We start from the raw sequence: 16,191 nt of genomic DNA on the forward strand, positions 1-16,191 counted from the left end.
ACCTTTTGGTATTTCACATTACAAACTCCTTTACTGTTCCATTGCCGGCTGAAAATAGTCCCAGACATTTTCATTACAAGAGATGAGATTTGAATTTTCGATCTCATTAAAAGTAATACATATATTCGTTGAATTATATTCATGATGGTTGTAATAAATAAAAGCACAATTAAATTCAAATCATTTTGAAAGCAAAGAGTTTGATGTGAAAAAGGGGTTTGACTCTGAAATTGTACTGAGTTTGTGGAACCCATTATAATGACGGACTAAAAATGATAACTTTTACATTGATTAGCAAGTTAAGGAAAATGATAAATGTATTAATGGTTTAATATCAACAAATATAAACATAGTTTATCCACGATATATATGAAAATGATGTATGAGTAAAATATTAAAAAAATAATAAGAATAGACGTAAAAATAATCAATTGATCATCTATTAGACACTAATAGACATCTATCAATATAACTAATAGACACTAATAGATGTGTATCAGTATCTATCATCAAATAGACAATAATATTTTGCTATAATTGATAATATTTTTTTAGTAATTTTATAATTTAAAATAATTATTCTAAAATAAATGTATTTGAAAGTACAAGCATGTGTCAAAATGAATATACGCAAAAGTTTGATTATGTTGTCTGAAAAAGCGCATGGGTAGAAAAGAGAGGGAAAAAGACGAGGGACGGCTCCAACACAAACAATCGACCATTTTGGATCAAACTGGGCCCAACGGATTGTACGATTTGAGCTTTGGGCCCAATTTATGATTGGAATGGGCCTTTTGAAATTATGGCAATGGCCTATTTTTGGCAGAAGATTCATAAGACCCATCTTCGATTTGATTATGAAATGACATTCTCAACCATACGTATAGGAAGATTCCATTGCTCTTGACACCTACAAAAAAGGGGATACCTATGAGAAGATTTAAGACCAACCAGATAATTTAATTGAAGCAAACATTTTAATTGAAACAAATATAGAGTGTTCAAAAAAATTCGATAACCGATAAACCCGGACTATTCAATCCAACCCGGATTAGATTTTTTTTGGTTGGTTAAAAGTTATAAAAAAAAATTAACAATTTCAGTTCGGGTTGACCACTCGCCCTCGTCTGCGTCTGCCTTCCGCGTATATATATATATATATATATTAAAAAAAAAACAAAGAAACCTTCCTCACGCTGCTCGAAAGTCGAACTCGGAACCCTCCCTAGTCCCTCGCGATCCGATCGTCTGTCCTCTCCACTCCGAACTCCGAAGAATCCGCCGTCCTTCATCGTCCTGTCGTCCGCCGTCCCTCGTCATTCTGTCGTCCGCCGTCCCTCGTTATCCGAACTCCGCCACCGTCCCTCGTATGTCCGAACTCCAAAGTCGTCCGTCGTCTGTCCGAACTCCTAAGCCGAACCCTTATCATCCGAACTCCAAAGTCGTCCGTCGTCTGTCCGAACTCCTCTCGTCGTCCGAACTCCGAAGCCGAAGCCAAACCCTCTAAAAGACAAGCTTAAAAAATTTCCAGCCTCCCTTGGTATGGCCTCCGCTTCTTCTATTTTGGGGTTCATATAGGGTTTGAATACATTTAAAACTCTCCATATGGTATTGTTGGTTTTGGGTACTTATGATATTCAAATTCATTGTTCATATTATGCATTCAAATTCATTGTTCATATTATGCATTCAAATTCTTTGTTGACTCCATATGGTACTTTAGGTTTTGGGTACTTATGATATTCAAATTCATAATATGAATGCACTTAATACAAAATAGACTATTAGAAATTCACTGAATGCACTGAAAAAAATTATTATTGTGTTGTACACAATATATTGAGAGTTTTAAATTCCATTCAAAATAGATTATTAGAGGTTTTATTGTGCTGTCCACAATAGATTAATAAATTAATTTTTGTTCAACCTTGCAGTATCTCGAGAACAGTTAGATTCTTCAAAGTCGTCACAACGGATACAGAATCAAACACAGCTGAATCACCATTTTCAAACTTCATCGTGAATAAAATAATTTATTTTTTATTGTATATATATACTGTTTACGTATGATTGTCTGATTGATGATTGATCTTTATACGTGAGTTGTTCTGAGTTAGTTGAGAAGCTAGTGTTTGTTTTTTACCCCTACCTCCCAAGTCCAATCGAAAGAGACCTAATAAACCAACTTCGTTTGTGTGGGATCATTTCACAAAAATGGAAGCGAGTGCTAATGATGGAGCTAGGTACAAGTGTAACTATTGTGGTAAAGATTACGCATGTGATAGTAATACTTGTGGAACTAGTACTTTATGGAAGCACTTAAGAAATCAATGTAAAAAGTACCCATATGAGGAAGAAGAAAAAGGACAAACCACCCTAACTCTCATACCTTCAAATGATGGAAAAGGAGTCAATGCTAGTAACTTTGTGACGACATTGTTTAGCCAACAAGCATGTAGACTAGCATGTACTAAGATGATAATTATGAATGAGTTGTCGTTCAAATTTGTTGAGACAGAGGGTTTTAGACACTTTTGTAGTGTTTCTTATCCTAAGTTTGATATTCCATCGAGAGTCACAATTGCTAGAGATGTATATCAACTTTATCTTGAGGAGAAAAAAAAGTTGAAATCATTTCTAGTTAAAAGCTCTCAAAGAGTTTGTCTTACTACCGACACATGGACTTCGCTACAAAATGTGAACTACATGGTCATTACTGCACATTTTATTGATTATGAATGGGTTTTGCATAAGAAGATTTTGAGCTTTTGTCAAGTTGCTAATCATAAGAGGAGACTATTGGGAAGATGATTAAGAGTTGTTTGTTGGAATGGGGGATTGAAAAAAAAATTTCCATCACCGTTGATAATGCAAGTTCTAATGATGTGACTATTTCTTATGTTAAGAAAAGACTTAAAAGTTGGAAATCGGTTATTTTAGATGGAGAACTATTACACATGAGGTGTTTTGCCCACATTATTAATCTTATTGTGAATGATGGACTGAAAGATATGCATGATTTTAATGCCAGTGTTCGTAATGCTGTGAGATAGGTTCGATCATCACCTAGGAGAATGGAAAAATTTTAAGCTTGCGTGAAACAAGAAAAAATTCAGTGTAAGGCTTTTGTTTGTTTAGATGTGGCAACTAGGTGGAATTCTACTTATTTACTTCTTGAACATGCAATTAAATTTGAGAAAGCTCTTAGAACTTTAGAGGAGGAGAAAGAGGACTCAAATTTTGTTGATTACTTTGAGGAAGATGACCGTGGAAATAAAAGATTGGCCCCCCAAGTACATCTGATTGGTTGACTATAGGTGTGTTTATTAAGTTTTTAAAGAGGTTTTATGATACCACCACAACGATAAGTGGATCTTCATATGTAACTTCTAATGTTGGTTATAAGGAAATTAATAAAATTCAGTTTGCTTTAAACAAATGGAGCAACAATATCAACTCTGTTCTAAGTATGATGGCTATGAATATGAAGACAAAGTTTGATAAGTATTGGGGTTCGCTTGAAAAAATGAATAAATTAATGTTTGTGGCTATGGTGATTGATCCTCAGTACAAGTTAAAGTATTTGAATTATTGTCTTTCCAATATTTATGACAGTGATGTGGTGAAGGATATGGTTGAGAGTGTGAAATTATATTTGTATCGTCTATATGACTTTTACAAATCACATAACACTTCGCTTCGAGGTAGTCATAGTACCAATAATTCTCAACAATAAAAAAACTGTCAATATAAATGAAGATGATCATGGGGTGGACGAAGATATAGATGATTCGTGGATAACTTTTAAGAGGTTGAGAGAAGTAGAAAGTTCTTTGGAAGTGGAGAATGATTTGACTTCTTATTTGTCTGGCAAGGTTATAGAAGATAAAGATGATTTTGAGATATTGTATTGGTGGAAAATGAATGGCTACAAATATATCATTTTATCAAAAATTGTTCGAGATGTTTTGGCAGTTCCGATATCTACAGTCGCTTCTGAATCTGCGTTTAGTACAAGAGGGAGGATTCTCGATTCCTTTCGAAGTTCTTTGACTCCAAAAACAGTGGAGCCTTGATATGTATACAAAATTGGATTCGTGGCGGCTTAGTGTTACTAGATCTCCATCCACAACTTGAAGAGTTAGAGACTTGGGAAAATATTGAGTCAGGTAATTAAATGAATTTTTTAGCGTACATATCTAACCTGTTTATATTTAATTTTGAATGATTTGTTTGGTAGAGAGTCCATCCTCCCTTGTTGTTTTGAAATAAGGAATTGAATTTGGAGCGTAATATGATTTTAGTGGTAAGTTTTACTACCATTAGATCAAATATTATTATTACTTATAAATGATCCTCTTGGTTTAATAATGTATTTGTAATTTTTTCAGGCATTAAGAAGTGAAGAGACGAAAGATGAAGAAGAAAACTCACTTAAGTCATTCACCATGCTCATGGTGCTTTTGAATGATTTGGAATTTTATGTAATAGACCAATAGTTATTATTAAACATGACTTTTTATTGAACTTGGAATGATTATTACTGAACTTTGATTAGAGAATTTGAACTTGAACATTTGAATTGAATTATTTGAGGAAGTTTCTTTTGAAGTTTATATTAAATTTATGGTGATTGTATTTTAATGTAAATGCTAAAATTTCACACAGATTACATGTTTTTTTATTATTAAAATTTTATTAATTGATATAATATATTCAGAATTAGTTCACTTTTATAAATATGAAGATTTATTTACCCACAAAAATCAAAATTTTCAATAGAAAAGGATTAAGGAAGTAACGAAAAAAATTCAAAATTCAAAATTAAAAAAAAAAAAAAAAAACCAGAACCGGTGACCCAACCCAAAAATTTTGAGTTGGGTTGGGTTAGGTTGAACCTCCAAAAATGAACTAATAGGGTTTATTATTAGTCAACCCGAATTTTTGGGTTGGTCCACAAAATTCTTCCAACCCGACCCAGCTCGGACCATGTACACCCCTAACATTTACCCCCCTCTTTTTGGTCTTCTCCTCTTTTATACCACTAATCATCTAATTTAAACATCTTAGTCAATTAAAAAAGAATCTTACATCTAAGAGGATTCCACATTAAAAAAAAATAAAAAATACTAAGGAACCTCATACTCTTTATAAGATAAATGGACTACTTCTCTCATTGTCAATTAGTTTTTAGATGGAATCTTATGTATCTAAAATGGTATCATAGCTCAAAAAGTCTTAACAAGTTCTCAATCTAAAAACAAAAAATTGGAATTCGATCAAAGAATGATGAATCCAAAGAGACACTACCTTGAGGAGGCATATTGAGGATCTCATATTGAGGAAATCATTCGAAGAGATACCATCTTGAGAAAACATGTCGAATATTCCTCATTAAAAAAAATCAAGGACTCACATTGTTTGTTGGGTTGTTGAATTAATTTCAGGCCCAAAATAAGTTGGAGAAGTCTAATCCAATTAATTGAGAATGGTTGGTAAAATAAAAGATAGGGAAGAGACCACGTTGACAAGCTGAATGATGGATACACGTGAAGGAAACCCTTCATTTCTTCTGCCGAGTAGGTAAAGTGATCAGGTGAGAAATTAATTTTGTAAAAAATCCTCTCTCTCTAAACCAAGATCTAGAAATTCCTCTTAACTCTCTCTAACTTTCTCTAACTCTCTTTACATTTCTTGTGATTTTGCTAGGTAAAAACTGAAGATTTATAACATGCAACCAACGAAGAAGAAGGATAAGAAGAAGATGAACACTGTGATATACGTGGTTCGGCCAGAAATGCCTACATTCATGGGGAGGGAAGTTGATTTCTTTATTAAGAGCTAAAAGAAGATAAGTCTTTCTTTTACAGATTTTTCTTTTAAATTTTCATCAATACAGAATAGAGAAACAACTATGTATTTATGGTGTATGGACTGTTACATGTTGTTTTGAAATCCATTTTAAGGAAATATTGACCGTTGAGATCAAACTTTTCAATTTTCCACCTTGATCTTAATGCATGTATCTCTCCCTTCGAGATCTAATGGTTTTCTATCATTTTTCAAGTAAGCTGAAGTCGATTAGCTCAAGATACTTAAGGAGACTGGGCTTAGAGACAGACTTTGTAAGCATGTCAACATCATTCTTTGTGGTATGAACCTTTAACACTCCAATTTCACTTTGTTCTATTATGTCCCTTACGAAATGAGACTTGATGTCTATGTGTTTAGTCCTTGAGTGATATTATGGATTTTTAGAAAGATAGATAGCGCTTTGGTTATCATAGTAGATTTTAACTACTATTTATAACATACCAAATTCTGCCATCAAGCCCTTTAACCACAACCCCTCTTTAATTGCTTTTGCGAGTACCTTACATTCTGCATCTGTTGTAGATAAAGTTGTTATTGACTGTGAATTTTCTTTCCAACTTAGCAAATTAGGGCCATATAGGAATAAGTAGCCTGATAGGGATCTTCTTTTGTCTAAATCCCCTGCAAAGTCAGAGTCAACATAGCCATACAACTCTAGTTCTGTCTCTTGTGTGCTCTAGTAGGTTAACTTTGCATTCTTATACTAAATTAGATACCTAAGTATCCATTTAGTAGCCTCCTAATGTCTTTTGTTAGGGTTAGACATATATCTACTCATTAAACTAGCACAGTAGAAGAAGTCAAGCCTTGTCGAGATCAATAAGCACATTAAACTGCCCACTGTTTGACTATATGGCACTATTTGCATCTATTTTAGGTGTTCAATGTCTATTTCTGTAGGTGAATTTTCCCATGATAGTTTGAAATGATGTGCAATAGGGATAGTCACTGGCTTGGCATTAGATAGCTTGAACCTTTTGACTATCTTATCATAGTAGCTTGCTTGGCTTATACTTAGAGTGGAGGGCTTTCAATCTCTTATGATTTTAATCCCTAGGATCTTTCTTGACTGACTCATTCTCTCTTTAGGAGATCTTTGACATGTGTTAAATCTTCTTTTGAACTCCCTGCTAACAACATGTCATTAACATAGAGAAGTAGATATACCTTGTTCTTGTAGGAAATTGAATTAACATAGGTACATATATCATAGGTACTCCTTTAGAGCTCTCTATATAGTCATTGAACCTTTTGTACCAGCATCTAGGGGATTACTTAAGTCCATAGATAGACTTGCTAGAAGACAATAGAGGTTCTTTTCCCTCTTTTCTTCAAATTCCTTAGGTTGCACCATATATAGTCTCATCGAGATGTCCATATAGGAAGGCAGTCTTGACATATAGTTGGTCTAATTCTAGGTTATTCTAATCAACCAATGACAATAGAAGTATGGTAGAGATCTGCTTTATAGTTGGTGAGAGAATCTTTGTGTCATCAATGCCTTCTCTCTGTATAAATCCCTTAGCTACTAGTCTTGCCTTATATCTAGGCTTTTGATCGGTATTAGTTCCCTTCTTTAGCTTATAGATCTATTTAGATGCTATTGGCTTGCATCCTTTAGGAAGAGAAGCTAGGGTCCATGTGTTATTTACATTTAGTGATTGTATTTTCTCACACATAGCTTCAATCCAACTTCTAGTTGTTGGGGTTGATGCTCTAAATCTCGTAAAATCCTATAGTTTGTAATTGTAATGTATAAACATTTTATTTATATAATAAAATATGTGATGTTTTATTTCAAAATCAGTTGCATTAACCACAAACCAATAAATTAACATCAAAGGTTATCTTTGTAGCTTAAACATGTACATAGAGACATATAGGTGGATCATGTTTAAACCTAAATGGTTTGTAGTAGATGGATAAGGCTGGATACCTTATCTTGATGACACTATGAGTATGACTCGCTTTATAGATGTTATAATCGTTGCAAAGTGCTACAGATAATCTGATCCTAATCATTCATGTGGAGACATGTGAGTGGAGATATTTTATACAAAGGAGTTTGTATAAGACCGGACCATAAAATGTTTAGTCTCATTATATAACGTCGTTCATAATAGAGACTTTCATTTCACCAAGATCACCATAGGTAACATGACTTGAATCCTGAGTGAGTTGTGAACTCCTGCCTATGAAGACGGTCTTTTGATTTGTATGGGTGAAAGTGGCCAGATCGCTGACTCAAAAAGTCTACCATTTTAGGGATTCATCTGGTTGTGGAGCTGGGAACACAGCTACACAAGAAGGAATCCACTTCTTCCCCAATGTTGGGGCAAGTAGATATATTGCTCCCTTAATGGATGATTCTAAGGCTTGAACAATGTGGTGCCACACCCTCTCCTGGCCTAAGAGGGGTTTAGTCATAGTTCATTAGAGGGATCAGTGGTACTTAAGGAGTTAGATGTAACTACAGGGGTAAAACGGTATTTTTGGCCCAATTGTACTTACGAGCAATTTGTGAAGGGTCATCGTATTTTTGATTGGTTATATCCAATGGACATATAAATATATTTGTAATGCGAAGAGTGCAGCTGTCGATCTTTAGTGGAGTGCCCGACAGTTAACGGATGGTGAATAATTTAATTAAAGGAGTTTAATTAATTATTCATATACTGTTAAAACTTCAAGCTACAAGTCCATGAGGTCCCCTCTGTAGCTCAACGGGAATTAATGAGAATCAATTTTTTTTGATAAATTTGAATTGTTCAAATTAATTGAGGGAATTAATTATATATATGATATAAGTGCTATAATGTATTTGATACATTATAATACAAAGTTTATTTGAGAGGAAATAAATATTTGAATATGATTCAAATATTAATTATATGAATTTGATTCATAAAATTAAATTTAATATAAATGAGATTTTTAATAAATGTCATTGGTGAGAGAATAGAAACTATAGGTTATATTGTATTTGATACAATATAGAATCTATAGGTTATGTGTTATATTACAACATATAGTTTAATTTATATATTTATATGATAACATATATTATATGATAAGGTAGTTATCATATAAATATATATTAAATTGATTTATGAAAATAAATAATTTTATTTTATTTTATTTTAAAAAACTTTTTGGGAGGGAGTTTGAACTTATTTCCCCTTTTTTCTCTCTAAAACGTGGTAATGGGGAAGAAAAGGGTGTGGTTCTTCTTCTTCCACGTTTATGTTTCACAAGAGATGGAGATACAGAAAACTTATGTGAGATTTGCTAAAAATCATCCCTTCCTCTCAACACTCTCAAATCCCTCTTTTCCAAAATAGCCAGAGCCTGCAAAACTCCTAGATTCTCATCCAGAGAATATAGAGAAATCTTTCGTGGTGGTGTCCTCGTAGAAGGTTAGATGGTACGTGACAAGGTTCAGAGAAGGAATTTCATGAAGAAGTGTTCTTCAAGGGTAAGATTTCTCAAACCCTTTTAGTTTTCTGTAATATGTTTTTTAAAGCATGCTGTAATTTTTCTTTTAAATACATAATTTATATGTTTTTGTTGTAAAATTTATGTTCTGTAAATTTTTGGTATTTGGTTTGATCCCATGCTTCCACTCAAGGACCTTCAATGGATCCTTCACTAGCATCAGGGTGACTCACTGCCTCAACAAAAGTAGTTGGCTCTTGGTCATTTGGGACTACAGTAGCATTCAAAATTAGGTTCATGTAGTTGGTCTCAGTATACCTAGCCAAAGGAACAATCACCCTTCTTTGTCTATCCTTAGCTAGTGAATATTGACTCAAATTAGGTTGAGCTTAAACATTTTCAACTTGCTCACCTATAATTAACTTTTCTTCTTCTAAATCACTTGGAGGGTTGTCTTATGTGGATGAATTTTTAGGATTCTCCACCTCAATTCTAGTGGTAGGCATCTTAGGGATTTCAGCAATCACATTCTCCCTTTGCACTTCTCTCTAAATGTAAAATCCCTGCTGACTATGAATCTTTTCTCATTATGATTCCACATCTTGAAACCTTTCACACCATTTGTGAACTCCACAAACATGCACTTGACAACCCTAGACTTAAGCTTCCCTTCATTTTGATGTATGTATCCAACACAACCAAATACCCTTAGATTTTCTAGGTTAGATGGATGTTTGGACCATTTCTCCTCAGGGGTTAGGATAGGGATGTGTGTGGGCACCTATTTAAGGTGTATACCGTATAGGCAACAACTTTAACCCAATATTTCTCACTAAGAATGACATCAGATAGTAGACATCTAACTTTTTCCATGATTGTTTTGTTCACCTTCTCTACCACCCATTCTGTTGAGGTGTAAACATAACTGTCATGTGTCTAGTAATCCCATTCTCTCTACAAAATTTGTTAAACTCTTCACTAAAAAATTTAACCTATAATTTATTTTTAGGTATTTAATTTTCTTAGAGGTTTTCTTCTCTATCATGAATTTTCATTCTTTGAATTTATCAAAAACTTGATCTTTAGATTTGAGAAAGAAAATCTAACTTTTCCTTAAGAAGTCATCAGTAAAGGAAAGTAAATATATTGAGTTATTTAGGCTTGGAGTTGGAGTTGGTCCCCAAATATCAGAGTGTATGTAATCTAGGATGGATTTAGTTGAATGTTGTGCCTTAGTAAAATTGTGTTTTGTAACCTTGCCCAAAACACAATGCTCACAAAATGTAAGTTGATCATAAATCTCTTTAGGTAGAATGGCCTATTTAGATAGAACTTCCAGCCCCTTAGCACTGATGAGACAATCTTTTATGCCAAATGTTAGCCTCTGTCAATTTATTAGAAGACACTATGTAAGTCCCTATCATCATTTAAACTCCTTTGGTTACAAATAAGTCATTGACTTTCTTTCCAACAAGAACTACCTCAGAATCTTTAAGAACTTCAAGAGTTCCTCCCTTTTCTCTGTATTCACACCCAACTGCATCCAACATTCCCAAGGAGATCAAATTTCTCTTGAGAAATGGCACATGTCTGACATTTCTAAGGAGTTTCACAGTCCCATCTTTCAATTTCAATGACACTGATCCAATCCCTTCAATTTTGCAAGCTTGATTGTTGCCCATGTAGATAATTTCTCCATCAATCTCCTTGTAAATGTTGAACCAAGGTCTTATAGGGGTCATATGATAAGTGCATCTAGTCTAAGACCCAATCATGTTTTCCAAAGGGGTTTACATGATTGGTCTTGTCTTGTGTTAAAACTAATGCATCAGAGTGAACATATGACCCTTCTACAACTAAAGCTTCAGGCTGTTTACCTTCATCTTCTTTCTCTTTTTCTTGATTCTTTCTCTTAAGAATAAAACAATCCTTGATTAGGTGGCATTTCTTCTTGTAATTCTTACATTTAATCTTCTATTTAGGCTTGTTTTCATCACTATGTTGTTCTTTTCCTCCTTTAGCGTGATTAGGCTTAGAATTACCTTTCCCAAACAGCTCTTCACCACTTGGTTGTTCCTCTTTTACAGATTGTAGCTTAAGTTTCCTTGTTCTTAAGACCATGATGATGGTTTCTGTGGTTATGGAATCCCTTCTATACTTCAAAGCATTCTTTATTTCTTTGTAGGAATCTGGTAGGAGTTAAGAAACATATAGGCTTCATTGTCATCACCCAATTTCTCCCCTAAATTCTTGAATTCAGAAACAATCTTCTTAAATTCATCAAGGTTGTCTGAAAGTGACTTTGATGAGTTCATCTCGAATGTGAAATACTTATCCTTTAGATACATCTTATTTGGAAGATCCTTGGTGACATATAGTTCTTCTAACTTCGTCCAAATCTTGTAGGTTGTCTTTTGATCAAGGACTTTCCTCAAAACGTTATCACTGAGATTTAGGACAAGAGTGTCATAGGCTGCTAGCTCCCAATCTTCTTTTTCTTGTGTTGTGACTGTATTTGAGAGAATAGATGGATCATGAGAGGCCTTTTGAGCCTTTTGTTGGCCGAGGATGGCTCTGATTTTGGCTTGCTACAAGCCAAAATCACCCTTTCCATCGAATTTCTCCACTTAAAACCTTGTTATTCCCATGGCTTATCTGAAACTTGAATCTTGATTCTCCAAGAATTACTTTCTTGATAGTCTTATTCTTTGATGCCACTTTATTGGGTTGTTGATTTAATTTCAAGCCCAAAATAAGTTGGAGAAGTCTAATCCAATTAATTGAGAATCGTTGATAAAATAAAAGGTAAAGAAGAGACCAAGTTGACAAGCTGAATGATGGACATGCGTGAAGGAAACCCTTTACTTCTTCTGCCGAGTAAGTGAGGTGATCAGATGAGAAATTAATTTGGTAAAAACTCTTTTCTCTCTCTAAGCCAATATGGAAATTCCTCTCAACTCTCTCTAACACTCTCTATGTTTCCAGTGATTTTGCAAGGTAAAGATTGAAGATTTGTAGCATGCAATCAAGGAAGAAGAAGGAGAAGAAGAAGATGAACACTATGATATACGTGGTTCGGCCAGAAACGCTTACATCCACAAGAAGGGGAGTTGATTTCTTTATTAGGAGCTACAAGAAGATAAGTCTTTTCTTTACAGATTTTTCTTTTAAATTTTCATCTATATAGAATAGAGAAACAACTATATATTTATATTGTATGGTCTGTTACATGTTGTTTGAAATGTGTTTTAAGGAAATATTGATCGTTGAGATCAAACTCGTCATTGTTTATCAATACACGAGCTACTTCTCCTATTGCCAATTGATTTTGAGATTGAAACTTGTGTTACTTGATAATAGCTACTTATCTCTTGAGCATGTTTTATAAATAGGTATCTATAATATTTTCTATTAGTTTGATCTTTTTTTAATGATGCCTTGAACTGAGAGTACATTAACATTAGTATGTTTAGGTGATCATTGCAATGGGATGTACTATAAAGCCAATAGTGTATATTCAAAAGTAGTTTAAAATAAATAAAACAAAAGAATATTGGCAGCTAGCGAACAAATATACTGAGCTATTAGATCGAGCTAGTCCTAACCGTCGTACCATTTGAGCTTGAGATTTTTATATAAAACATCCTCTTTAGGCTATATATTTAAAAAATGTCTTTAAATTTGAATTTTTCAAGAAAGACTTTTAGTTTTATTTTTGGACAAATTTACTTTTTTTTTTCTTATTTTTTTTTTCTGATTTTTATATATATTTCCCTATTTACGAAGCTTCCTTAATGATTGAGAGAGAAACTTCATTTATTATAGATAGAGAAAATGCATTTAATATGATTTTTTCCATTTTCAAATGGAGAGAAAAGAAGCATTTAATATAATTTTTTTTCATTTCAATTGGAGAGATAAAATACATTTAACTTTTGATTTTTGATATTATGTGATACATTCCATTATTTGTTTTCATGTAATATATTCTATTGTTTATTTGGCATATATCTGAGGTATTTAATATATATGTCCTTCTAATTAAGTATCACTTGTGTGTCTATAATATATTCCCCTGATGTTTGATATATATGTTATTCTAATGCAATTTTTATATGATAGTCTAACTTATTTGGTTTTTGTCTATTATAGTTCATTGTTTATTTTTAATTTGTTTATATTTTACTTTGTTATCTCATATATACCATAGTTTAGATTGATGGTTATTTTTAAATATACTTTAGAATATTTTTCTTAGATTTTTGTAAATATTCTAATAAATATATGAAATATACTAGTAAGATAGACTAAATTTCATTTAAGTAAATTTAACCGAAGCTTCCTAACTGAAATCGTTAATTCTCAATTAATGTGACCGATTCAAATTCAATTTAAAACCTCATGATTTTCAAATAAACAAAGCTATCTACCACAATATATAAATCGCAAATGCACTTAATGTTCAATATATATTAGTGTATATATCATAAAAATAGAAAGTCCCAATATAAATTAAAGATATATATTACAGTATATATGATAAAATCACCCTATATATTGAAAGCAAATATATATAAAGAACAAATGAACTTAATGTTCAATATATATTAGTGTATATATCATAAAACAGAAAGTCTCAATAAAAAAAATTAAAATCACCCTATATATTGAAAACATATATATGTATACATACATATATGTATATATACCTTATATATCATCGTCGACCGTCATCATCTAGAACCCCGCGTCGTCAATTCGTCCCACGTTGGATCTGCTTGTCTTATGCTGGAAGAATCACCCCGCAACAAATCTCCTCATCCTACACTGGAAAAATCGTCCCACCCCAGATCTACTCGCCCACACCGAAAAAATAGGCTCGTGCACGGAAAAATTGCCTTGCACCAGATCTTCTTGCCCTACACCGAAAGAATCGCACCACACAATCAATTCACTCCATGTCGTCCATCTCCCATCGCCACCCGCTTGCAACTCACATCATTGGGAATGAGACAAAAGAAAGAGGAGGAAGAAAGGGGAAGTGGAAGAGTTTAAACATTTATTTTCTTTTTTAAAAAAGGAACATTAATGGGCGTAAAGCCCTAAGCCTATCATGGGGGAGAGAGAATGAAAACTTTATATATATATACATACGTACGTACGTACATACATACATATATATATGTAATTGTGTGTGGGCCAAGGCCTAAATTATAAATAGTCATTGACAGTAGTGAAAAAACAAAGTCCAATAGGTCTTTTTTGTAAATAATAATAAGTAAATAAATAAATAAATAGAATGTTCAAGACATTAATATAATATAACCCTTATTTTAAGGTCTTTTATGTCGAAAGCCTTTTAAGCTTTCGAGTCAAGTTCGGCCCAACCCATGACTATAATGGGTTTCATGGTCAGTAGGGATTATTATTGGGATTAACAAGAATAATAACATATTTTAACTTTTCATTTGAAAAAATGGCAAAATCACTTTTCTTTTATAAAAATGGAAAAATGGAATAAAAAATAATAAAATTTTAAAATTGCAAAAGTCCAACATACACCCAAAACACGTAAATGTGATGATACAACCCTTATTAAAAAAGAATTTTAGATAAAATTTAATTAAAACCCCTAAATTATCAAGATACCTTTTAATGTCGTGGGAAACGTGTAATCCAATTTAAAATCGGAAAAGACACCTACCGACTTATCTTCCCAAAACCATAGCCCTTTTATCACATCAATCAATTCCATTATTGAATGTATAGCCAAAATCTATCCCTCTCTCTACCCAAGAAAATCCCAACACAAAACAAACAAATATTCCTCATTGTTTCATCTTTAAGGTACTTTATGGTGGACTCTTTCCACCAAAATCTCAGACAAGAAGAAAATTGGTTGATATTTAGAAGATTTTGATGAAAACATCACAATCTGAGAACAAAAGCATCAGTTAGAGGTGTTCTGGTCATTTTTCCCAAGAAAATCTTCAATATACAACCTCCGAACTCCAAAAACGCTTGCATTAGGATTCCAACAACAAATCTCATTTCCTTAAATCTACAAAATTGCGAGAAGAACTACAACAAAGGTAAAATATATATATATATATATATATATATATATATGCTTACCGAATGTATTGAAAGAAAATTAATGGATGGATTTTATTAAAAAAAAAATGGTCTAAGAGGGGAAATATTTAACTTGGATATTTTTTATATTCAAAATATAGATTCTTTCATTACTTTAAAAATATATCTTGGATTTTGAATGATTTTTTAGGGATTAAAATTCGAATATTTAGATTCCTTTAAAAATAATTTCTTCTTCGTGTTATTAAAAGGGATGATAAAGGAGAAGGTAAAGAAGAATACGAGAAACAATGATTTATTGTGTGCTGCAGGGATAACCGGAAGAAAGTCTAAAAAAACCAAATTAGTGCACACTTTAAGTAATGACGACGAGGTACATTCTTCTATTTCAAGAATTGTTTCTATTGGGGTTGATACCCTAAATCTTGTGGTCTTGTAGTTTGAAATTGTATTTGTATAAACAATTTATTTATCTAATAAAATAAGAGGTATTTTATTTGACATTTAGTTGCATTAACTCAAAAACCAATAAACTAAGATCCAAGATTATCTATTGTAACTTAAACAGGTATGTGGAAACATATTATGGATCATGTTTAAGTGAGAGCTTAAACGACCCATAGTAGATGGATAAGGTTGGGTATCTTATCCTGGTGACACTACGAATACAACCTGCTTTGTAGTTGTTACAATTATTGTAAAGTGCTATAAATGATTTGATCCTGATCATTCATGTGGAAACATGTGAGCAGAAGTATTCTATACAAAGAGTTTGTATAAGACCAG

General features: G+C 32.7%; 1 protein-coding gene and 2 long non-coding RNA genes across 3 annotated transcripts; 2 read left to right on the top strand and 1 right to left on the bottom strand.

The window, feature by feature from the left end:
- Window positions 1–613: 613 nt before the first annotated feature.
- LOC150037127 (uncharacterized) lies at window positions 614–1,971 on the bottom strand. Its single transcript, XR_016528764.1, has 2 exons — window positions 1,187–1,971; window positions 614–910 (listed from the first exon to the last, which is right to left on the bottom strand). It is a non-coding gene; the product is annotated as an uncharacterized LOC150037127 (long non-coding RNA).
- Window positions 1,972–3,550: 1,579 nt separating this feature from the next.
- On the top strand, window positions 3,551–4,076 carry LOC150037128 (zinc finger BED domain-containing protein DAYSLEEPER-like). The gene is made up of 2 exons (XM_090311885.1): window positions 3,551–3,641; window positions 3,760–4,076. Exons 1-2 carry the CDS (start codon window positions 3,551–3,553, stop codon window positions 4,074–4,076), a joined length of 408 nt encoding a protein of 135 aa, XP_090168011.1.
- A 1,618-nt stretch (window positions 4,077–5,694) lies between these two features.
- Window positions 5,695–12,635, top strand: LOC120072662 (uncharacterized). Its single transcript, XR_016528742.1, has 4 exons — window positions 5,695–6,152; window positions 9,216–9,349; window positions 12,115–12,219; window positions 12,295–12,635. It is a non-coding gene; the product is annotated as an uncharacterized LOC120072662 (long non-coding RNA).
- Window positions 12,636–16,191: the final 3,556 nt, after the last annotated feature.

The sequence above is a fragment of the Benincasa hispida genome, chromosome 3 (genome assembly GCF_027475165.1).
Source record: "Benincasa hispida cultivar pf3 chromosome 3, pf3_genome.v1.1, whole genome shotgun sequence".
NCBI classification, from domain to species: Eukaryota; Viridiplantae; Streptophyta; class Magnoliopsida; order Cucurbitales; family Cucurbitaceae; genus Benincasa; species Benincasa hispida.

What these genes read in the sequence shown, in the direction of transcription:
- LOC150037128 (XM_090311885.1), top strand. Translation starts at nt 3,551, where the DNA reads ATGGTGATTGATCCTCAGTACAAGTTAAAGTATTTGAATTATTGTCTT. An exon ending in GGTGAAGGATATGGTTGAGA is followed by an intron (nt 3,642 to 3,759) that starts GTGTGAAATTAT and finishes ATATAAATGAAG; the next exon opens with ATGATCATGGGGTGGACGAA.